A 25916-nucleotide genomic window follows, 5' to 3' on the forward strand; every position below is an offset into this window, starting at 1 on the left:
CTTCGATCGATCCTTAATCTCTTTCCAACGATTTTCATTTCTCGCGAAAGAAATGGCAATTTTTTTAAACACGTACCTGAAGTTATTCGGCTCGCCCACGTTCCAATTTTCAAAAGTGATAGGTCTGCCATTGGCCATCCAGAAGAAAGTACCTTCCTCGGCCTGGTCCGTACCAGAGGTCCAAAAGTGCTCGTGTCCAAGACCGAAATCCTTAATATGTTTCTCCAGTCTGTCGTTCTCCTCCTGAGACGCTATGCTCGCCAGATGCATCCCGTGATATCGGCAATATTGAGACGCTCTGTACCAATTGGCCTGGAACATGGGGCGAATAATAAGAATAATTCGATTAAGCATTCAATCTTTCATCTTTTTATAAATCATCTTTATAAAAAAACGAATAGATGGAGCACGATAAAGTTACGGTAAATGTCGGCTTTGAAGCGAATAATGCACGCATTGATTTGAATGGTAATTTGTTATCGTAAAGTGAGATTCGATGTAATTTGATGTAATTAAAAGGGACACTGGTTTGGACATTAACAATAATTATTCGTTAAATTATGGAGTTTGATATAACACTAGTCTTTGTACGTTTGAACACCGTAGATGCAATTTGCAATATGATATCCTGATATACGCTTAACGCATTGCGTTTACATAATTAAATTAATTGACATTTTCTTCGATTCAAAATGCTCCTATGATCACAAATCAAAGAATTTTCAAATTACGTGTTATAATTGCCGAAATCAACGTATCACTTTTTAACAATTTCACTAATTTCAACAATTTTAATAATATACGCTTGACGCATTGCGTTTACGTAATTAAATTAATTGACATTTTCTTCGATTCAAAATGCTCCTATGATCACAAATCAAAGAATTTTCAAATTACATGTTATAATTGCCGAAATCAACGTATCACTTTTTAACAATTTCAACAATTTTAATGATATACGCTTGACGCATTGCGTTTACGTAATTAAATTGTAATAAATTACGTAATTGACATTTTCTTCGATTCAAAATGCTTCAAAATGATCACAAATCAAAGAATTTTCAAATTACGTGTTATAATTGCCGAAATCAACGTATCACTTTTTAACAATTTCACTAATTTCAACAATTTTAATGATATACGCTTGACGCATTGCGTTTACGTAATTAAATTAATTGACATTTTCTTCGATTCAAAATGCTCCTATGATCACAAATCAAAGAATTTTCAAATTACGTGTTATAATTGAATCAAATGAAATCAACATGATACATTCTCCTCGAATTTTCTAAGCGTTTCATAAGCACGCAATATAATTTTTTCCAACGAGAAGAAGAAACGTGAGCGAGGCGTACGTCGTTCATATTTTTGACGCGAAGACTTGGTCGAATTTTTTCCCCTTTTAAAGAACTCGAGACACGTGTCACGCGAGAGTGGAAACGAGAAAGGGAGGAGGAGAATGGAGGAGGAGGCGAGAAACTCGGCCGGAATGCGAATAAATCGCAGATAAGTGGAAAATCGTTGCGATACCGCGCTTTCGTGTATATCATCCTAGGATAAACTGCCTTCTTTCTCCGTGTCGTTTTCGATATCCCGTTTTGTTATTCCTTTTCTTTTCAAGGATCAAGGTGTCGCATCTCGTCTCGTTCTGATCGACCCAATGATCGATGCGACTTTGCTCTCATCCACTTTCCAACATCCGCTCTTTCTTATCATTTCCTCGGCTAAATCGTTTTATTGCGTCGTTCCTTTGAAAAATCGTTGGAAACATTTCGAATAATCGCGTCCCCCTAATTTATCCCTTGATCGAATTCACTTGAAAATTACTCGATTCCGATGAAAATACCGGTTCTTTATGGGCAGAAAGGGCGCTCGTTCCGTCTAGCAAATTACCCATGGCAATCGATGAACGTGAAAAGAATTATTCGCGATCGCGTATACCGAGCCACCCTGTTTTCTCCCCGTAATTACCCTTTTACTTTGTCCACGAGAGAGAAAAAAGAAAAAAAAAAAGATGAACGCACATTCAACGTCTATTCGATCGTGCCTCCTTTCTTTCCTCGAAACAATCCACCTTGTTCTTTGCATTTTTTTCTCGAAATTGAAAGAGATCTCGATGCAAATGCGTCACAATTACGACGAGATAAAAATGGCTCGAAATTTGCCTCCCACGATGGAAATTATTTTACGTAGAATACGAGAGAAAAGTTTTCGTTTCGAGGAAACGACAGTATCGATCTAATGAAATTCAAACTCTCGCTTCGATATCTGGAAATGTCTGTTTTTTTTTCGCGAAGAGGAAAAAATGGAGAGAAAACGCAGAGTGAAAAATTATAGGTATGCAAATACGGGGGAAAGCATTTTAACAGAGTTATTTGGACGATCTAATTAAAGCTAAAGGGGACGAGATGTACACGGTGTGGATAAAAATACAAAATATTTTCCCGTTGAAATATTTGTGTTATAATTATTCGCGTTTCGAGTGAAATTCCCCCCTTTACATTACGTTCAATTTTATTCATAAATCGTATTTCCCTCCTTTTCGTTGTCACCTTCCTCCATGAATTTCCCGCGGAGGGAGCGGGGCGCGATTCAGCGCGAAAGTACGAGCTCAAAAACGCGAGCGTAAATCCGCATAAATTTCGCCAGCCGGCTCCATTACGGCTGGCAAATGACCACGCAACAAGCATTCTCGTATTTTACAAGCGATAGGGGAAGCGCGAAAGAAACATGGGTCTGCGACATTTGCATATTTCCTTCCCATTCCGATATTTCTATAGCATCAAACGCGTGGAATAACGCCTCCAAACAATTTCGTTTACGAAACCGTTACGAATAATTCGATACATATAAATCACGTATAAAGCTTTTTTTTATTTCTCTTTTAACTTTTTACGAAACGTAAGATAATCTTGGATATTTGGAATAAGATTTATCGGAGGAAAATAGCATGGAAGGACGTCCGTTAATCCGGATTACAGGACTCCTTGACGCTGTTGCGAAACACCCTCATTTATCGCTTTACGTCACCGTTTCGGAAAGATGGTTGTTGCTACGCCATTGCAAAATCTTAATAACACGGTTCCGTTTGCGTGCGATCGAGGCGATTCGACCCGTGGAGCAATCGTAGAGAAAGAGAAGGAGTCGTTCGATCCACTTTTCGGAATTCGTGGTCACGAACTGGGAACTCGAAGGGGTGTAGGGTCTAGGTTAGAGGTGTGTCAAAGTGGGTTTAAACTAGACACGAATACGCGATAAATGGGTTAATGGTACTTGCAGGCATTGATCGTCCCCGAGACGACGCTGTTCCTGTTTTAAAGTGGATGGAGGTTGCGCCACGGAGGAAGCAAGAGTCGTTGAGATTCTGTGCGAATTGAACGAACAGAGAGAGAGAGAGGCGATACTTGCTCTCATTTTCGAGAATAAAATATACAACGATATTTCCTTCTCTCGTTTCCTTGCAAGAAACCAAGTTGACGAAATTTCGTTGTTTCGAATTCGTTTGGAGGAAGGGATCGAGGTTTCCGGAGAGCGGATCGATAACAGGCATTCGATGAAGCGAGCAAAGTTACGGGCACGGAAATAATTGGATAATGTCCAGCAGGTCGCGTCCGGCGAGCTAGGTGGATAAATCAAAGTGATCGGCGGTGGAAAGATACCTTGAAGAAGATCCCCAGGTAATATCTTTTCTCGCCGAGCTTCAACAGCGGCATGGTCCATCTGGAGGCGGCGAGGTTGGTGCTGTGCTCGTCCACGCAGTTGGGACAGTCGTCTGTGAAAACAGAGGCAAGGTTTGAGACGAGGGATTTAAAGAAACCGGGGTAAAGAGGTTTTTTTTTTTCTTCTATTCTGCCGAGCAATAATTACGTTTTTACCGCTATTTACTTTTCCAGAGTTCCCTCTCGATTCACGTAATAGATTTCACCGTTGGACGTCGTCGCGAGAAAACGCAATTACGAAGCGTTCACGGAGGATCGGACTCGATTCGTTACGTAAAGCGGAAAAGTGGATTCTTTGCCGGTGGATTCGAGGAAAAATCGAACACCGCTACTTTGATTCATTTTGAGTGTCGTTGAAACGCGGCTATGAAAAAGGAGCAACTTATTCGGGGGAAAACGAAGGTGATCGTCGCGTGTTCCTTGATTCTTTCGTATGGAAAATAGATATCGATTAGTATCTGTAGAATTGGATTTAACTGGTATTGTAAAATTAACTCGATTCAAACTTTTGTGGACTCGTTCAGGGATTAAATTTCAAGATTATTAATTATTATCATCATTCTTTTCGGAAAATAACGCTCACTTCTTTTCTTTGTATTATTTATCGAGGCACAATGTTGGAAAAGGTGGGGAAGGCCGTTACTTTGTAGAAGAGAAATCAGCCCGAAAGAAAGCCTTCCGTTAACAAAGGAATGAACTTTTTAATTAGCACGAAGTTAATTAGTCTGGACGGTGGAGTTAAGATAAAAGCACCGAATGTACTTTTTATCAAATATTTTCGTTAAAATTTAAACTCGAAAAAATTTAAACCGGATTAAAAGGAAAATAATAATTTATTTACGAAGAGAGAGATGAAAGAACTTGTGTATCTCGTTTTACGTAATCTCGGCGACAAATTTTCGGCGCCAGATGTAATCGATCGAGGTAAATTTCTCTTCGATTAAACTCTCCGGGCTTCGTATCACCGGAATGTAATGCTACTTTATTAACGTTTAACGTTATGTAAATAACACGATTGTAATTTCACTTTTTCTTTTTCCTTACGCGCATCGAGCAAGACCATACGTCAAATTGCGAAAGCGATTTTATATACAAGCCTTTTTTCTTTTTTTCTTTTCATATTAAAAGAGACGACACGAGTTTGATCGCGATTACAAAAGCGTAGAAAAAGTACCTCTCACCGATTATTACCGTGTATTCGATCGATAATAATAATAATTAGCGAGAATAACGAGAGAAAATATCGTGGATGAACGCGACGTCGAAGAATAGCAGCGCCATAAAATGAGAAAAATCTGGAATCTAATTTCGAAAACACACGAGGAGCACGATCCGTCGACGTAACGGGCGTTCCCAAATTGGCAAAAAACGGACTTACGTCCCGTGATACGATTTCTCAACGAGAAGGGGGGTCATGCATTTTAACGAGACACCATGACTCTCGATTCCGAGCATCGGTGTACTCATTTTCGATTAATCGATCCTGCAGGAAATTGTCGCGTGTTCGTTCGAAAGGGCGTGCAGAGTAATCGAGCAGAGGTAATGAAAGAAAGCGGTGGGTGGGAAGGAAAGGGAAGGAGGGGTTGTTCTCGCTTTCGTCGCCGGGCTAATTAGGACGGGCGTTGTGCATATTTTAATAATCGCTTGGTTAATCGTCGCGCCGCGGCCCATTAATATTCAACGGGTCGCTTAATAGACACCGGCCGTCCCTTATTCCCTGTCCCATTTTTTTTTTATCTTCGCGCGAAAACGCCCCGCCGGGGACTCGTCTTAAAGATGCGAAGAGATTTACAACTTGTCGAGAAGAACTCGAATTTAAACTTTAATCTTTTCCGACAACGTTGCGAATATTTGATATTCGATTTTCACGACAGAGATTCAGCATTGGAATTTCGATCGTAGGAGCTGGTTTAGGAGAAATTCCGAATCGATCGGTCCAGCGATGTTAAATCGAAACCTACTGTTTGCCCATTGTTTCGCGATGCAATGGTAAACTCGAGCCAGACTCGAGATGCAATTTCAGAACGTTTTGGAACGATTCGAATCCTTGCCCGTCCTCGACAGTTGATTGGATTTTAGGAATAGCGTTACGAACGGTTTCGGACGGATCGTCTACCGCAAAGAGGCGAGTCGATTTACATTCTCACCGAATTTTTCTCCGTGATAATTATCAATTTCTTCAGGTTCCTTTCCATCCACGTGTCTCGGAAGGCGCGTTAGAAAATTAATGCAGATCTTGATACGATAATCTTTGAAGATGCGAAGAATCGATGAAAATGTTGGACGCGCGAAGGAGAATATCGTGGAAACGAAGGGGAAAGATGATTTTTATTCTATTTTTAATATACGATTAAGAGAGAAGCAAGATTTGATAACGATAACGACGAGAAAGTATTCGCTACTCGATGTTTCGAATTAATTATTTACGCGAAATATGTTTAATGGTAAGCGATTTATCGCGGTAATTTATTGAAACGCGGATCACGCCCAAACGATGCTGTATGTTAATTGGAGCGGTTGCTCGATTATCGAGCACCACACAGTTTGTTGTTAAACGTCGGTATCTTCGCGTGTAACGCGATCATTAACGATCGTTAATAAGCCCGAATCTCGGAATAATTGTCGTAATTAATGAACGCGTTACAAAAGTTGGCGTGAACCGTCCGCTGTCTGCCACCTATTTTGGAACGCGTCCAATCATCCGCCCTGTAATTTTATGAGCGGTAATAAATCTGATTTACCCTTGATTACAACGAAACGCGATAATTGGTTTAAAGATCCACGCCTAATTTCAACACGTTTATATCCCATCGATGATACAACAATTAATAATAATAATATATCTTAACTATTCGCTTCAAAGCTGCATTCACACTTTCAATCGAGATTATCAAAAGATATTCTGGATGGAATTTACGCATGGATAAAATGTGGAAGTTGTCGCGTACAACGATCGGAGACAAGTCGAGACGAAACAATTCTGCCGAATTGAAGAGGAGAAAGCCGTAGGATCGCTTCATGGGAATGGAAAAGGCAGGTTTCCATCTGACGTTAAAACAGCCGGAATTGAGTTACGGAATCGAGGAGAAACGCGTGTAAGCCGTTTCCCACTGTTGTTGTCCCGCGAAACCCTCGAAAATCAAAAATTCTCCAGACTTTCGATAATTCCCTCTGGAAAATAAAAAATTCGAGAACGATTTAACTTTCTTTCCGGGTTTTCTTCCGAGTTTTGAAGAATGAGATAAAGACGAAGAAGCGTCGCGCAAAATTCTTTCCCAACAAGATTTCCAACGCTGAAGAAACACATTCATCATAGTCGTACTTGTTCCCGTCAAAATTAACGATTACATAATAACGGCGCCAAGAATTTCAGCCAAGAATGATAAATAGTCGAGGAAGATTAGTCGTCGAGATTAGAAACTCGTCACGCTTGATTGGTAAAAAGTCTGCTTCCTCGCTCACCTATTTATCTCAATTTCTCGGGCTGATTTTTGGGAAAGACGATACGTGAACGCGCCCGGTGGAAAATTAAACGCGACGGAGGAAGGACGCTTGAAAGGGGATTTTTAAGAAAGGTTGGAAAATTCTTTGGACAAGCGGAAGATTATTCGGGTAACCGAGTTATTCGAAAAATCAAGTTGGAAGTTTGGTCTAAGTGGGTCGGGCTTGGACTTTCCAAAAATGTCTCCATTGGAAAACTGTCTTGTCCTATTCGGAACACGATGCCCGAGTTTGGAGGAGGAGAAGGAGAAGAATATCGAAATAAGCCGCGCGTTCCGTGTCTGAAACGTAATATATTTGCGGTTTCGGAAAATTCTTTTTCTCTTTCTTTGAAAATAAAACTTGTTTCGAAACTATATTCGAGGAAGAAGAAACAGGGGAAAAGATTCGATTCCGTTGAATTTTATATATTCACGATCAAATTATCGTTTTTGATTCAAATTTCGACGAAATACAGAATTAATTGAAATTTCATTGAAATTCCTGCGATAATCAACTCTCAACTATATATCATAATATATTAGGTTACACGTGAAATATTTAATTTCACAGTCCCGTGAAATCATCCAGTATTCAATGGTTAAACGTTCCATTAAATAAACGTTTATTATACGATTTAAAAGCTACGTTGATTATTTTATTCGCAAAAAGGCGGGTATAAAAATGAATCAACATCGAACAATTCGTATCAAAGTTTAAACTTTGATAAAACGCGTACCGTTGATTTCGAAAAAAAAAACTCGCTGTTAATGTAAAAAATACAAATAAACCTCTCATCTTTTTTTGTTTTTTTTTTTTATAATGAAACGAATTTTGCGTGGGTGTAACGCGATTACGCAGAGGAATTATTGGAGAAACTTGAGATAATCGGCATAGCACGACCTACTCCCTTTTATTTATTTATTCTTTTTTTCGTTCGCATAACGGGACGGTTACGTCGAGGAGGATAGTAGAGGCAACCGGTTTCCGAAACTTTCTCCGTTGCTTTTTCCTCTTCGAAGTAAGCGCCTCTGGATCCGCGATGACCTTTCGAGTCGGGGATAGGATAATTAAACTTCCTTTGGGGAACGAAGTGACAATCAAGCGTGGCATAAAAGAAACGCAGGAAAAAAAGAACATCTTTGACTCCCGCTCGTAAAAGATGGAGGATAAAAATAAACGCGTGTTTCTCGTCAACGTGTCTAATCTACCATTGCCTCGGATAATACCGCGTCTCTTTAATAATCGCAAATATTTCTTTCACGCGTATTTCCAGCTCAAAACATCTTTCCCATTATTACGAGTCTATCCTCCAAGTATTCTCGCTCGTCTAAATCTTCGAGACGAGCGATGACGATTTTTAAGAATTCGAGAAATGCGAGCATAACTTCGATTCCTAGGCGAAGCGCGTGAAAAAATAAATAAATAAATCGGCAAACTATATTTTCTGCCCGAACCTTGCCCATTTATTTATTTTCCATTAAATGGGCCCGCTTTCGCTCGTGAAAAAAGGGAAGAAAAACGAGGGAATCGTAATTCATCAGCAGGGACACGGAGCGCGTCCCTTCCCCTATCGATCCATTCGTTTCCCGTAAATTCCACCCCGGCCAAGATATTATCGACGGCGAGCAGAAGGCGCGTGTTTACCGTGAACCGAATCCGTTTTATCTGAAATTCGATATCGTTTCACGGCTCCGCTCCCCCGGGACCCGAAACTTTTCCAAATCCATTCTGTATGTCACGCTGTATGGAACGTTTACGCACGCCTCGAACGAAATTTTCGAACCGATTTACTTACGATCTCGACTCGTTCGATTCTACCGTGCAAACGAGACGTGACATTTTGAAGATTGGTAGGAAGGGAGGAGAGGAGCACGCGGATGACCACGTGAGAATCGAAGGGAGAGACGATTCTGATCTCTTTGTCCCGATTCTTGCGTAAGAGTTTGACTGTAAACTCGTCCGAGTGAACTCGTTCGAATTGCAAATATTCGTGCAAGTGGAAACTCGACGGAAACGGTTTCAGATTGTTTTCAAAAAGGCATTAATAAGACGTACATACGTATATTAATAACGAACGAAGACGAGAGAAAATCTGCGTGACCTTTCGATAGAGAACGAGTCGACGCGTTTTATCGGTTTCGAGGAAAAAAAGCGAATATTTCCAAGTTTTTTTCCCCCCAGAAGGAATCACGAAACTAGATGGAATGCAGTAAGAAAGTTTAAAGAGTCGCGTAATCCGAGATTACGATATTTTCATCGGAAATAAGCGTGCACAATCGCGTGCACGTGGCTTCGAGTTTGCCCGAGGCGTGAAATTCCAATTGCGAAGGTTCGTTCACAACTTTCCTCCCTCCAAAACTTGCGATCATCGTCCGAAAGTGATTTATCGGCGTCGAGGGAAGAACGGCATAAATCCCCTTTCCTTCGGGCGGAACGTTCCAAAAAAAAAAACCAAATTATTTATCACGAATGTAAATTATCCAGTTTAAAGCGCCATTTATTCTTTTTCTTCTCGTGAATTTCTAAACTACGAAATATTCGATATTAACTGTCTCCAAATTTTGTTTTTGACGAGAATATACCCAATTATTGGAACCACGTGAAACGTTGAACACATTTTGCGAGACAAATGTCAACAATGATTAACTTGGCAAACTATGACTCGTCCACGAAAACATTTATAACGATCAAACGGTCGATGAGAGAAATTGATCGTTCGTGAAAAACGCAACTTGCTTTTCCAGTTCCATTACGCGCTACTCGGTTTACTCTCGTTATCGTTTCGCGAAGCGTGCAACCGCGAAATATGTTATTAATGCGTTAAACTTTCCCCAGAAACCAGATGCAAAGGATCCCGTAATTACCTCGGATTCCAAGGTAACGAGGATAAAAGTGAACAATTTCTTCTCTCCATTGCCACAAATTTACTCGATTAAATATTGAATACGAAACACATTGTACATCCTTGAAAATTATCGAGAGACGTAAAAAAATTTTCATCCCTTGGTTATATTTTCGCAAGATAAAATATGGACAAGCTTTTAAGAGAAACAGTAAAGTAAAGTTTGAAATTATTAACGGAGAGAAAGCAAAAGGTTCTCGAATTTTCCGTGTTTCCCTTGCATTTATTCTTTATACGCGTCAACATTGGGGAGGAAAAGTATCATAAAATATTCGGGACATTGGGGAAATTCTCTCTTACATTGTCTACCATTATCGTTGAACGCTTAGAATTCGTATATAAAATAAAAAATACTTCTTGCCAGACGCTTTTATTCGCGCTATTCTGCATTCTCGTCGCGGCTCGGATCCGGCTCATTAAGAAATTACTCTTCTGGAGCGTAACGCGCCCAAGGAGTTTCGCAAGAAAACATTCTACAGCGTCTGACCGTTTAATCCGTTAAACGGTGATTAACACGAATGATTGAAAACGGATCTTTGACACTCTCTATGAAATATAAAATATCGAACGAGCTCGAGGAACAGTTAGTTGAAAAATAATCGGATCATAGATTAATACAGATTATATAATTTACCTCTTTGAATTTACGAGCGATATCAATGTTTCTTTCGAAAAGTCAGATTTCGATCGTCGAATTCGAAACGGTGGAGAATTCGAACGCCATTCGATTTGTAAATTAATCTCGTGGAGCGTGACGAGCGTTCACCGCGACTGTCTTGCCTGCGAAATCGAGCCAAAGGACACGAGATCGTTAGACCGAGATAAAATCCTGCGTTTCTCCCCCAACCGTTTCGAATCGGTCTAAATTTCAACGAAATTGGGGCGCGACGTAATCAGAAATTCGAATCGAATCCTTTCCTTTTGGCCTCGCGTCGAAGCGAGCGACGAAATCCGTGGACGATGCGATTTTCTCGAATCGGAGGGGGAGGGGGAATGTAAAAGTGGTGGAAAAGTGGGAGCCGTCGCGCGTCGAATCGAAACCGCGGACGGTAATTCCTCCTTCAGTTTCCTAACACCGTCAAACTGGCGTTCTTTGCTCACAATGGGTTCATTAATCTTTTTCAGCTGCTACTGATTTATACCCGCGCGTTCCTCCGGAAACGGGTCCGCCTCTCGAGAGATCGTTTCGAGAATCGGCGGAAGCGAAGAGAAGGAAACGGAGGGGAGGAATCGATCGCTCGATTACGAATGCGTCCGGTTGCTTCTCGAACCGGTAATTAGAAGTTTCGAAAAAGAAAAAAAAAATAGGAGAAAAGGAAGAAGAAGAAGTTAATTCGGTTGGATAAAAAGTTTGGGGAACGTTAGAAATTACTTTACCTCGATGCGGGTATAGTTTGCTCGCGTGGGTCAAACTGGTTTCGTTGGGACTGGAAACTCGATATCGGAGGAATTCGTAAGGAAATTTTTAAGGTCGATTCAAAGAGATCGGATTTGCTTTTGTTCGATGACCGAACGGAGGCTAACCTTGAACCGTTCGATCCGAGAGGGAGAGATCGATGACACGAAATTATTGGCTGGCCGATAAACGTCGAGAACGAGATCGAAGGAAAGGAATTCGTAGCCTCGGGGGCTGTACGAGCCGTATGCTCGTTCAATCAACATACCGTTCAAGGTCGGGGAGGTATTAGCGATCATGGTCGGCGAAAGGTTGACCAAACATCTTTCGAAGGGGAAAGTTTTAAGATGGAATACGAGTAAAATTTACAACGGGAAAAGTTTTCTTTTTTTTTTTTTTTCGTCATTAAGATTTTCCACGCGTTCTATCCGATACTTTTATCGCGAAATATTTCAAACGATTTCGACGTTAATGGAGATTAAAGAGTGGGTTCAAATTCTTGGTTATTAAAAATTTGAGAGAGAGTCGGAGAGAGATCGTCTCGTGTTTGGAATTTTCACTACGTATCCGGGAACAACCGTGCGGAATGTAAGTTACGGATCGGGAAACCAGATAAATGTGTCGTGAACTATGGGAAAAGTTTAATCCGTTATCGGAGGGGGGGGGCGAATTTTTCACCGAGAATGTTGATCTTTCGAAACGGCAAACTATCGAATCGATCTCGATAATAGCGGCGGTAGTCGCATCCATCTTCCAGATGAAATATTTCCATTATCATCGCCATATTCGTACTTACGTCGTGGATACGTTGTTTCCATAGATCCAAAAATATCGAGATATCTTAAAATCGGATGATAAAAAGCCTCGTCCCGTTCGAGAAATAAACTGAAGATCAATCAAAGGGAAGGAAAAGGCTCCTAAGGCGATATAATATTCGTTTTCAAACCTCGATCGTTACTTCCTCGTTCGAATACTCGATTCGAGAAACAGGCTTCGGCTTTCTCCTTCGAATGGAATATCAAACCGAGCAGCGTCAACTTTCTTCTTCCACACTGTGTGTAAAATCACTCGCAACGATACCACCACACGTGTATACGTACGTGTATACACTCGCGCGTAGATCGAGACGCGTGGAAATACGAGTGAAACTTATCCCCACACGACGATCGGGAGACACGTTACCGTTCAATCTGCCAGGGACAGCCTCCAAGGAACCGGCGAGGAGCGCGAGGAGCAGCAGCAACAGCCTCCACGACATCCCGTCCTCTCGATCTCTTCTCATCTCGAATCAGAAGTGCCCCCGAGGAGGAGCATGTGTCCCCGATGCCAACAGCTTTCCGCTCGACGCGACAGGTCCACGCGTGGATGTGGAAGCGCGCGCGTTCCGAGGGCCTCGCCGGCTGAAAGTGAATGGACAGGCTCGCACGTGCGTCCCGCTCCACTGCGGTTATCGCGGAATGTCACCACCACCGCCGCGATTTTCGCGTCGTTTCGTTTCGTTCGATTCCTTTGGAAGATTGGAACAACAGCTCGATACGAGTTATCCCCTGTTGAACGATTCGCTCGAGAGCATCGATCGAAGCTGTTGTTACATTATCGTTTCGAGGGAGACGAACGGATTTAATTCTCGAAAATGGAGGGGCGAGAGAAATATGAGCGGAATCGGGGACGGATAGCCGAGCGAGCGAGAGAAAAGTGGCGAATCCCGTTGGGCAAACAACGGCCAACTGAACGGCAACCGGCGGCCGCCTTCGCTTTTCAATCGGATTCGGCCTTCACCGGATGCGAGACCACCACCACGGATCACCGTGTCCTACGCGTAGTAAACGGACCGCTCTCGCCAGGAGGCGAGAGTCCTCGAGCTTCCAGGAATTCCAAAGTGACCACGAGACCGTTCCGCGAACAATGGGGAATTTCGGTTCTTCGAAAGGAGGAGCCTTGCGGAGGCGGTAAAAAACGGATCGAGGTGAAAGGAACGATAGAGATCCTTAAAAAATTCTCCCTCCCTCTGCTTCTATCCGACAAACTCTCTTCTCGTCCCCGTTTAATTATCAACGAACTGTATCTCCTACGAAAAAAGAAAAATCCAACTTTGTTCCTCGCACGAATGTAATACTCCGTATTCCAACGGTTGTAGCTGCATTTACCTCAAGATTGTCGGGAGGAGTCAACGAGAGTTGGAATCGGTTCCACGTTGAAATTCGCGCGATTCCACGATTTGGAGAAGGAAGGATCGAGCACTGATTACGCGTTAAAACGCTCGTTTGCGTCGAGGACACGTTCGTTGATCCTCCGTTGGGGATCTCCACTCAGTTGTTTGCGCACAACTTTTCAAATTGTGTTCCATGGAGCTGTCCTCCATTCTCGAGAGTTCGACGGAACTTGGAACACGGCTAAGTCGACGAACAAATGTCGTAGACGTATGCCAAATTTACGGACCAACAAAACCGTGTAGACACGCGTCTCTTGATAGATCGTTTCGAGATCGTGGCTTTATGATTTTTGGACGAATGTGATAATTTTCATCTAAGCAAGGAATGGCGTAAAATTTTCTATCGAAAATCGATAACAATAATGAGTGATGAGAAATAAAGGTATAACAGAGATTTCAGAACGAGTTTAACGATGAAAATTTCGGTGTCTGGATTAAAGAGATAAACGTTATGAGTATAACTTGTTGAAATATCCAGTATGAGTAAGTCATCGTACGAAGCTATAGTTACGCTACGGGTTGAAATTTTTAATAAAAGTACCTGTCTCGTAAACGAAAGAAAACAAGCCTAGTTTTTTATACTCGACTCGTTACGTTGCGCACGTAACCAACAAGAGTATGAAACCTTTTAAAATAAGCATGAAAGTCGTAAAAAAAAAAAGAAAGAAAGAAAGACAAGTGACTAAAATTTATCAAAAAAGAAAAAATAATAATAATATTACAGCATTTTATACCCACTAATTTGATAAACATTTTTTATACAGCTATTGTATACGGATGTATAGAAGCAAAGACCTTTTATCCTTTCAAAATCTCTTTAAAATCTCATTGTCTTTTCAAGAACGAAACTTTTACGATTCATTCAACTTTAAAAAAAGTCGAAAATTATATATTATATCTCGAAAGAGATAGATTTCATGGGTGAAATTTTTCATTTTTTTTTCTTTCTTTCTTCTTTTTTTTTTTTTTTTTTTAAATTAAAATATCTTTTCTGATTAAATCTATCCTCCTAGACAGCCGGAACACGTGCGTTCAACTTTCCCGGTTTTTATCGCGTATAGACCGTTGCTTTTAATTACGAACATTGCAATTAGAAAGAAAAGTGACACTTAATAACCGACGATCTTTACATGCAGAAAGAGAGAGAGAGAGAGGAAAAAAAAAGAAATTAAACGATGATATTCTACTCCGGCGAAAATTTTCTCGACCGCGTAGAAACCGCGTAGAGAAAGATATTTTTTTCGGCCGCTGAACACACGTCGCATCCAAAGGTAGAAAAGAGGATTCGAAGCGAACGGGTTCGGGAATGAATCGGGGATGTCAAGTCCGTGCGGGAGGGCGGGTATTTACAAAAGCGATCGTTTGAGGGAGGGAACAAATACGCAAGTATCGACAACTCGGGCGCGAATTATTCATGAGAGAGATTTCTAGCGAGATTATTCGACGACGAGGACGCGTCCGTGAGTGACGCGATTGAGAATCCAATTCCCTGTACTTTCGATCGAGACACGTCGATGAGGCGTCACCGTTCCCGATAAATCACCCCTCCCCTCCCCCCCAATAGAGGAGAAATAAAATACGAGACGACGTTGTTCCACATCTGGAGGATAGAGGAGGAGGAGATCGATCGACAACCCGGGCCCGATACACGTAACAAGCGCGAATCCTTGTTCGAGAGCGTCGTTCGCCACGGTAAAACGACGACTACTATTTGTAGAAGTGCTTTTAACGGTGCGAGTATCGTTTCATCCCTCGTGAGTCGAAAATAAATAACCGTTCGATCCTTTTGTTCCAGCCAGATTCGTCGCGTGCTCCAGATGGACTGCAAGAGAAAGCGGATGGCCCTTGACCATGTGTTCCAGATTAATTTACGAGTCTATTTAATTTTTTTTTTTACGAAAATTAAGCTTTCAATTCGAGAGGGTAAGCTCGTTAATAATCACAACTGTGTTCCAGTTATGGATTATTAAAAATATTCGATTTTATCTCCCGAACAGAACTTTCGTTTCCTCTCGTTGGACAATTCCACACGGATTGGCAAATATACGCACGATATGATGTCGTCAGAGCGGAAACTACGAACGCACACGGGATAATTAGGGGACTTGAGAAAGGCGAGAATACGTTAGTCGAGAAATGTTACGCCATTGCGGCAAATATTAAAAATTATCGAGATTTATTATTACTGTCAAAAGGTTCGAGTAAAAGTTTCGTTATTTCTCGATGATTCACTACGGTCTTGTTTTTATTTTCCCCTTTGATGTCGAAATAACGTGATCATGCGCTAGATTTAGCTGTGCATGGAGAAAGTTTGAAAAAAAATAACACTCGAAACCACTCCATAATTATTCACAACTTTGAAAACTGAAATTAAAACGAACGCGACTCTTTTTCTCCTCCAGATATTTCGATATCTTCGCTAAGCGATAAATTAATTTTCCATTGCGTTTCAACTTTATTTTTTATTAAAAAAAAGAACAATATTATCATATTGTTACGATAATTAAAACAAATGTTTCAGAATTTAAATGAGAGGAAACAATCGATACATCCGAAACTCGTAGAATAGAGAAGATTCATCGATTTTCCTACGATGCCTCGTTCGAATAATAGAGGCTACGTTTAGATTCAAGTGGATTCAACAGGCAGGATTTCAATTAAGTGGACCCTAATTAAAATTACCTTTCGATAAACGAACGTTGTATCGTAATCGCATTCCCGCAATCGGTAATTTTATCGAAGTAAAAATAATCTCTCCGATATATCGTTCGATTGGGACATCATGTACGTATTATTGATGTATGCATGTTTTGAAAAATTATTATTACGCTGATTGATTTTTTTCTTTTTTCTTAGAAATATCTTAAACTCTAATTACAAATGGAGGTAGTATTACATCAATAGCAATTGTTAATTTTATGAACATTACACGGACGTGGATAAATTATTTACGATTCGATGAAAGTTTAATATATTTTATAGTTTCATAAATTTTCACGCGCCAACGAAAAATTATTAACACGAGAGAGCAAACAAAGTATTGCTTCTTTTCTCTCGATTTCGACACAGTAATCCTTACGGCTTGGTAATCATTATAAATCTTACGAAATAATTATCTTCCTCTACATTTTATATTCCCAATCGATTTTGATGGGATGCACGAATATTATTATACGATTATCGTCGAATACAGCAATCAAGGAACGAAGCGGTTGGATTCTTTCGTAACGCCTTTTACCAATGAACGCACGTCCCAAGAATGTAGGCCTCGGTCAGCCTGTCAGGATCAGATCAAGCGGTTTGAAAATAGATTTCAGAGGACTTTTTTCGCAGGAAATTTTATTATTATTATTATTATTGGTAGTATACACACTTTGGAATCGGAATTTTTATTTCTTTTTTTTCGTTTTCTTCTCCGAAACCGAGGCTTGGCTAATTTATCTATCATCTTGTTGGGAAATATCCGGATTTTATATGGAATATCGAAAGGAAGACGTTGGCAATTTATCTTGGAAAAATTATTGTATACTCGTATATTGGAAAAAAATGTACACAAATATATATTTAATTAACACTCGAAATCGACACTGTTACATCGATAAAAAAAGAAGAAGAAGAAGAAGAAGAAGAAGAAGAAGAAGCACGCTCAAGTTACATAATATAAAATGGTAACAAGGTAATCAACAACATTCCAACGTTGCGTTTCCAGAAAGAAGGAGAGGAGAGAAAGAAAGAAAGAAGAAAAAAAAGATTGACCGTCCCAGATCGAAAGCTCGTCTTTCGAGCTCCTCCTTAATGGCCGTTATTATGCATTTGCCACGCGTGGACACACGCTCGTGCACGTGCACGACGCGTGTCACGTGCAGCAGCATGCACCGAGCACGTCCCGAGCAGATACGAGCGTAGAAAATGAAAGTTGAGATTCCTCGGTGATTCGTTTCGTAACCAGGGTCATACTTAGAAAGGCACGAAGAGGCGTTCCGTTCGTCCGTCGTTGTTTACCAACTTCAAAACGCGTGTAACCCGCGCCAGGGAAGAGGCGAGTCTCTCTCTAACGGGCGAAGTTGAAATTTCACCCGACGAACCGATATTTTATAACGGTGAAAGTTGTGAAATCGCCAAGTTTACAACTTTGCCCGCCCCTATCATCGGACACATTCCATCGCAAATTGGCACCAATTTGGTAAATTTTACTTTCGATAAAGTTGATCACCGGTTTTTCGGACAATTCGTATCGAAATCTATTATTTAATCGTAATTAACGTCGTAGGAATGTTGGGTCGCGGCCAATGCCGCGCAGATATCCGAGCAATAACAGTTATTTTAAGAACGATGACAATAACGACACGTTGCATTGTGTCTCACGGTCCGTTGAATTAAATTCTCTCTCGAAACTCTCACTTTCGATCACGCTCGTTTTCAACCGCATGCACGAATACTCGATACATAAATCCAAACATCCCTTTCACGTTTATACAGCTTTGCCTCGACTCGTTAATTCTTAGGTATAGAATTGTATTGATTTAGAATTTCGATGAGATTACGGTAAACAGACGCTGTTTCGAGTATGCTCGTTAGACGATTGGCAAACATTTCTCTTACGTTCTTTTACCCAATCTCACGTCTGCTTAAAATAGCTTTGAATCTGTGTATAAATTCTCTATTACTTCTCTTATTATTATTATTATACGCATGTTTCTATATAAGATGAGACTTGCTATGTACCATGTGTTAATTTGTAGAAAAGGAAATAATTTCTCGAAAGTGTCGGTCGAGGATTTAAGAGAAATATGCCATCTTGACAAGGACACGCTCACCGATTCAAGGTTGTCTAACTCTCGACGAATCACATTTGGGTCCGCTCTAAAATCACCATCGCCGATAGAAGAAAGAAAGAGAGAACCGAGTCTCTTGATTTGGTAAGAAGAAGAGGAAAGAAGTGATTATTCAAAAAAGCAGGAATTATCGAGTAAGATTGGCGAAATATATATCGTTGGGCTAATTGAGTTCGAGAATCCTTAAAAGGATTCATTACCGTTAAGTGGGATGCGTAAGTCGGAGCAAGCGGAGAGATAAAGTTTTTCTCGATTCGCAGTTTAACTCTCGTTAGCAGGAGATTTTTAGAGAGAGTTTATAATTACCGAATCATAGACACTGGAGGAGGGAAATTTGAAATGGAATACACGTAGATCGGAATGGCGATTTAAAATTTAGAGATTCTCGAGTATAAACGTTTCCAACCGAGTAAATTCGTCGTTATTACCTCACCCTGATTAATTTATTGTTTCCATTCCCTGTTTCGTAACAATGATAATTCAACGTTTCAACGATGCTCAGACGGTGGAAAGGTGGAAGCGGAGCATTTACGACGATTATGATGCACGCAGCCATAATTGAACGTAGCGCGGTGCTTACATCTATTTCTAACGATTAGTGCTTCTTCATTAAATTCAAGCGTCTCTTGGATCTCGAACGAAAATACGCGGAATTTATTCGATATATCAGACGACGGAAATATTTAAACAAGACGAAAGAGTAGCGATCTTTTCCATCTTTCTCGAAAATTAAGGTCGATCGATCGTTAATTAAAGTTATCGACGTTTCGTGTCGCGAGTAGTTTCCATGCTCTCTGAAAACGCCGTTCAATTTAATAATCAACGAATTAACGAGTCGTTTCTTGTCATTATCGATGATGAAATATCGCTAAAGCAACCGGTCAAATCGACGACTAATGGAACGTTTCGCGATCTTGGACACGACAAGATGGTGGAACGTCTTGGCCGATTTTTATCCGGATCGAGTATCGATGGAAAGTAATCTGGTTCGAAGATAAATGTTAATTGCGCGTTAAACGGCCGATATTTAACTTTGATTAAAAAGCGTCCAGATCCGAGGTTAGCACCGACTCGACTCGAAGGAAGCTCGGCCATTTATTTCTGTCCGGTAGATTAAATTTGCTCGGGAAATTGGAGAATATTAATTGTTTCATATCGCGAAAGGGGATTAAGCCACATTTGAAGCTATTTAGAAAGACGGGAGAGATAAATTTTCCCAACGTCAACATCGATGGAATCGAACGATCGGTAACTTTCTCCGTCGAAAAATACACGAGAAATTTTAGCGAATTTTAAAATTACATCGTCCCATCTAACGAATTCATATTTTATACAGCGAGTTATATTTCCAATTTTTCATAACATCGATTCAAAGTCATCGATTTATATAGTTATAATATAATTATTGTATACACGAGCTATTAACAGGTTACAAAAGTATTCGAGCGTCGATACGCCGTTGTTGATAGTTTTTGCACAGAAATGTAAACACTTTTACGTTCAGTCGATGCCAAGCTATCGTTCCGTTAACAGTAACGCAAAAGTGTGCGGTGTAATATTTGAATATAACATTTATATATTCGTATATAATAATAACGATATTGAAAAGGAATCCGAAAAAGTGTAAAACACAAAGTGTAAAAACGTTGGTTACTGCACGTTCGTTTCCTCGTAAAATTGATCATAAACGCGTTATTACTCGCGATGAATTTTATACAGTCCGAGACGCATTTGAATGGACGTTATCGTTCGGATAATTTACGTTCTACGCGTTCATTCGAAATAATCTATCGTGGACGACGCTTTGCGAGGGAAAAGGGAGGGAAGTCGCTTTCTCCAAAGAGGACCGGCCTTGGCAGAGCGAACTGGATACACTTCGCGATACGTTTCTCCGGATCGAGCACTTACATAGTCTCGCGGCCGTTCGGTTACGACGAAACCTGTCGTCTTACGTAAATGTTCGCCGCTTTCACGATCGATTGGAAATTCCAGTTGCGAATGCAACAAGCGACCGAGGTTTTCAGCAGCTCGTCTCACCCGAAATCTCGACAAGCATCTCGATACGGATTCGGAGAGTCGAGTTAATTAATTACACGGAAGCGAAACGGTCAGCGATTAATTTCTAATTAAAGTGGGATTGGTGTTGACGGGGAAGAAGTTGAGGAGGAATAGCAAGCGTAATGCATCCTTTCGAGCAGCAGCCGTTAACTCGAGAAGGCTCGATCCAGGCTCGTGGACTTGGAAAACGATGGCGCGATAATGCCTCCTTCTGTCTGCAGCTGCTTATCAACGTCGCGCAGATCCTCGTAACCTGGGAGGCCTCCTTTCGAGAACGTTGCCTTTATTCCAACGCCGTGTAAATAACTCGTTCGTGACGAGAGATGTCTATTACGTTTATCAAGTGAAGAAAGAAAGTCGTGGCAAAATCCTTTTCTTTTTCCGAACAAAGATAAAGAAAACGTGGCAGATTTTAGAAAAGGAAAAAATTCATCGAAAAGGATTACAGAGAAAAATTGGAAAGAAAAGAGGAAGAAAAATTGTTGACGAAGGAATGAAATGATCTCTGAAGCGGTGAAATATATTCGGAAAAAGGGAGAGGAGGAGGAGGAGGGATGCAGGAGGGAGCTGCGTTACCCTAAACAAACTCGTTGCGTAACAAAATTTCCATAGTTTGGTTACACTTTGCCCGGGTAGAGAAAGAGCGGAAGTAAGCGAACCGCGAAAGAAGGGGAAAAACTCGCAGCCTGGCTTGAAAATATAGAAATGCTTTTACGGGGAACAACGAATCGAGCGAAAAAAGGGAAAAATATGAATCTTATCGAAGGAAGGAAACATCTTTATTAGATTTGAACGAGCAGATTCGTGGAAAACTTTTCAAACGAAATTTTCTGTTTCTGCTTGTCTCCGAGAGAAGTGTATATATATGTATATATATATAGGGTGAAGATTTTACGGCCACTTTTTCTCCTTCTCCAAACTTTTCCATTCCAGTTAACGAAACTTGGCATAATCATCATGGAAAGAGGGTTTGGGTTTTAAAAATTCCTGAGGACAAGTTTCGAGAAAAGAGATTTCAATCGAGATTTTCGAAAGTCGAAAAGAGTTTTCACGCATTTTAATTGAATGGATGCGTCGTGGAAGAGAGAGAAATCGAAACGAAGCACACCGCAGGAGGGAATAGTCGGTGGCGAAGCAAGATCGTTGCGTTTTAGCATGAATTATCGTCCGACAGCGGCGTCTTTGCCATCGACAAACACCGCTCGAATCACGTTGCCACGGCGCAAGAAACGTAATTAACGGAGGATCTGGTCCTCGTGTTTCTCGTTTTGCTCCCCGTGAAATCAAACTTGAGTCCGCGAAATAAATCGCTATAAATGGCATTTCGAGACTTCGAGATATCTCGATCAATAAAATCTATCGTATCTATGCAAAGAAGCGGGAAAAAGGGATTTTTCCTCGGCAATTCTGCGACATTGTCGCTAATACGAACCGCGCCCTAATTTCAGGCAAAACTGTGACCGTAACCCTAATTAAACCGTTTAAATTCCGCCGGAGAAACGGTTTAATTAGCGTTTACAAGAAATCGTGATTAAAAATTGGCAACTGCCTTGATCAAGGCGATTGAATTGTTTATTTCGCTTCGAAAAGTTGGCAACCAACGTCGAGTCGATCTTCATATTCGAGTTAAAGAAAAACTTTCAAAGATCAATTATTATTATTATTTCGAAAAAGGGGAGTGCGAAACGCGAGTTCGATATAATTTTATCCGGGACGAAAAGTTGGCGAGAGGTTTTCTGAAAACCGACGAGATTTCGTCGAAAGGTAAAAGTTTTTCGCAATGAAGTGGTAAAAAGTCCGGGGCGAGGAAAGAGGTTTCTCGAAGATTCGGAAAGGAAAAAGGGGAAATGGAACGATCGCCTATTTACGGAACTGCGATGATATCGGGATAGAAATCTCGAGTTTTCTCGTTCCTATTCGCCCCGCTGGCGAAGTCTTCGCGACACGGATACTCGGTTTAGCAACGCGTCACATCCATTTCTCAACAAGGATCGATTATTTATCAGGGAACACGAGATTCGGCCCGTTGGGTGTTGTAAACGTCGGAAAGAATTATTTATACATATATCTTGTTTCGAACTCCGTTCCGCTGGATCCAACTCGGAAAATTAAAATTCGGATAAATATTTTGCCAGCGAAATAAGGAACAAGCGCAAGAAATAATTTTCTAAATTGCTGGAACGTGTGTTGTTCGAGGGAAGAAGAAGCGAAATTACGATCTGCGTGATAAATAAATCGGAACGAGAGACGAAATGGGTATTATTTGGGGAACGAAGGGGAAATGGAAGCGCGTGGACGGATAATATTAATCCCTGGGAAATGTGAGGAGAAAAGGACGAAACGATGGGGGTGGTGGATCGGCCAGGTGACAGGTGATGAGCAGATATCGGCTCTATTCGCAATTTCATCGTTATTTTACGCGATCGGTCTGCCCGTGGCGTGCCCGTTCCGCCTCTATGGTTAAACGTAATTCGACCAACTCGCGAAATTGCGCCGCGGCTTCGAAATGGCCGCCACAGTTATGGCAGATATATCTTCCGTGAAATTATTTACTTGGAATATTTGGAAGAATGCCGGTAATATAGCCGGGCTAAATTAAAACCGGCTAGCGAAATGGTAATGCAACGATATAAAAATAGGGGATACGTTTTGGAGGGCGTGTTATTTTTTCCTATCCCCGTGATAAATATATTCCCATTTTTATTTATCGATGCAATTTCCTACGGTAATTTATACGTGTTATTCGTTAAAGAGGAAAAGTGCAAACGATATTCTTTGAAAGGTATAAAATGGAGTTCGATATGAACGCGAATGAAAATTTGAAAAAGATGAAATCTGAAAGAAATGGAGGAAAGTAAGGAAATATGGAGAGAATTTTATCAAAAATTGAAATCGAACGTAAAATCGGTCGAGTTGTGTTTAAAATGGAATTACGTTTCGAAAAATGTCACGTTTTGAAAAGCGAAAAATTTTATCGAATCTCTTTCGAGGAAAATTACGTTGTTTCCTTTAATTATTCGTTGCTCGAACGAATTAACGAAATATATTTCAACGACAATGAAAACGCATTCGGTCCACGCATCGATCCAGATAAACGACTATTCTCGCATTTATCCAACCGAAATACGTGTACGCCACGTTAATTTCACGCTCCATTATTCAACATATTATATCACGTATAGTAAACAACTATATGTGAAACGTCACTTTATAAATATACAATTTGCACGGATCTCGGACGCGTTCGTAACAAGAAACTGTTGCAAAAGATGATCGATCTCTCTCGATTTTCACGGCGATGAAAAACGAAGGAATCGAGAATAATCGATCTCGAAATTATCGATTACGTTTAAAGTTTCCTTTTAAACGAGATATTGCCGAATTATTCCAACTAACTTAACTTGGAACGGTAAATTCATCGAGTATCGCGTGTTCCAACTTACCACCGAGTTACCACCGTATAATTAGCAGAGTTAGATTAGAATTCTAACAATGGTTAAGATTTAGGTGGAGTCCAAGCATCGAGTTCTCGATACGAAACTTTGATTACGTATACGTATGTAATATTCAATAATATCGGCTACGTAGTTTGCTCAACTTTATCGAAAAAGTACAATTTCCACCGAATTTATCCACCATTGATCTCTATACCCGTGGATTTTTAAACGATAATACACAAGAAAAAAAAATTGAGAAAGATTCCTACTAGTCGTTTCGAAAAGTAGAAGTTAAACGGTGCTCGAAAGTTGGCGTGTTCTCCGCGACTTTTCCCCTCTGGAATCCGTGCAAACACGCCTACTACACATCCGCTAATTTTCGAGCCGCCGCGGGCCAAAGAAAACTTTCCAACGAAACACCGCAAACACTTTTGACACACTTCCTTTGAAACCGTACCCAAGAAATTTGCGATTCGCCGCCGAGTTTCCATCCTCCTCGTTTATTCTTTATAAAATTAAAAAACGATAACCTTAGAATTGACTACGCGTTATTTCCCGTAGAATCCATAAAAACGATTCTCTCCGCCATGCGAGTCGATAGAAAAGTGGAAGCTGCGATCCGCGGGTATTAACAAAGCCGGACGCGATCGGACAATTTGGCAATTGAGGGGGGGGATGGCGATAAAGTCGAAAGATAAATCGCGACGGGATAGTTTACGGGCGAGGCCGCGAACGTTTAATTGGACGAACGTGGAACCGATTGGGAGGGCAGGGGACGAGGGAGGGAGCGGCGACGAGCAACAAATAAAAGTTATCAACAAGTCGTTGGACGCGATCGACGGCCCGTGACCGGTTCGATTGGATGGATCGCATACAGCATCGGACGAATATCGAAATCCCTTGCGCTCGATTAAAAGCACGGCAGGGGTTTTCGTTCGGAATATCGAGCTCCCCCAACTTTAAATCGTTGGACGGGGGTGATTGCAGAGAAACGTTTTCGTTAAAAAAGAAGAAAAAAAAAAAAAAGGATTCGATACGTCACGTTTCTATGCGTGTCAATCGTTGCGCGGAATTCTTGTTTCTCTCTTCTACTCCTACTCGATCGAATCACTCGGTTTTTTCGAGCGATGGAAGTTTTCCACGAGAGAGTTGGCGATTTAATTCGCTTTTAAATATTTGAATTTCCAATAGGGAAATTCGCTGTGATCGATTGGGAGGGGATCTTTTCCAGCAATGAAATTCTCTTCCGTGGCGGAAAATGGAAGGAACGCGGGTCTTTACATGGTGGATGGTCGCGAACTTTGCCGAGAGTTTGAAATTTGAAAGACAAAGAGCAAGTTTCAATTCCCATTTTTCCGCGATAAAGTGCGCGGTTCGCCTTCGTCGAGAACTTCAAAGGAAAGCTTCGTGAAAATTGAATAGGAATCGTGGCAACCGCCGACTACACGGCATTAGCCGTGTAAAGTTTCTTCGGTTTTAAAAATTTACCAAACGAGTTGAAAAAGTAAACGCTCCGACGAGAAACATTAATTGAAATTGTGCATCGATTACGTGGCGCGCGTGTTGGCGAAGGGATCGTATTTAAAATTGTATTTTTGTTTTCGAAAATTTGGAAATGACGTTTTAATTTCTATTTTACCTCTATGAAAAAAAAAAAAAATTCAAATTACAATACGAAAATAAATTAACTCGGCGACGTGTGACATTATGCTACGTGTAAATTTATTCTATATCAAGTATATATATATATTATTGTGTTATCATTATGCCACGTGAACATACACGGTTATTCGATAAACACTGTATTATTGTTTTATCACGATTGACGTGCTCGTTGAACCGATATCGATACACAATTGGCCCGAAATTAATTA

General features: G+C 40.8%; 1 protein-coding gene across 1 annotated transcript in view; it reads right to left on the reverse strand.

The window, feature by feature from the left end:
- LOC410293 (collectin-11) overlaps positions 1-25916 on the reverse strand; it is a 62373-nt gene that overhangs the window by 2078 nt on the left and 34379 nt on the right. The window contains exons 5-6 of the mRNA XM_006557421.3: positions 3660-3772; positions 77-312 (exon numbers count right to left, since the gene is read on the reverse strand). Of these exons, the coding sequence (XP_006557484.1) occupies positions 77-312; positions 3660-3772 (349 nt within the window). The remainder of the gene's footprint in view (positions 1-76; positions 313-3659; positions 3773-25916) is intronic.

The sequence above is a fragment of the Apis mellifera genome, linkage group LG11 (genome assembly GCF_003254395.2).
Source record: "Apis mellifera strain DH4 linkage group LG11, Amel_HAv3.1, whole genome shotgun sequence".
In the NCBI taxonomy this organism is placed as follows: domain Eukaryota; kingdom Metazoa; phylum Arthropoda; class Insecta; order Hymenoptera; family Apidae; genus Apis; species Apis mellifera.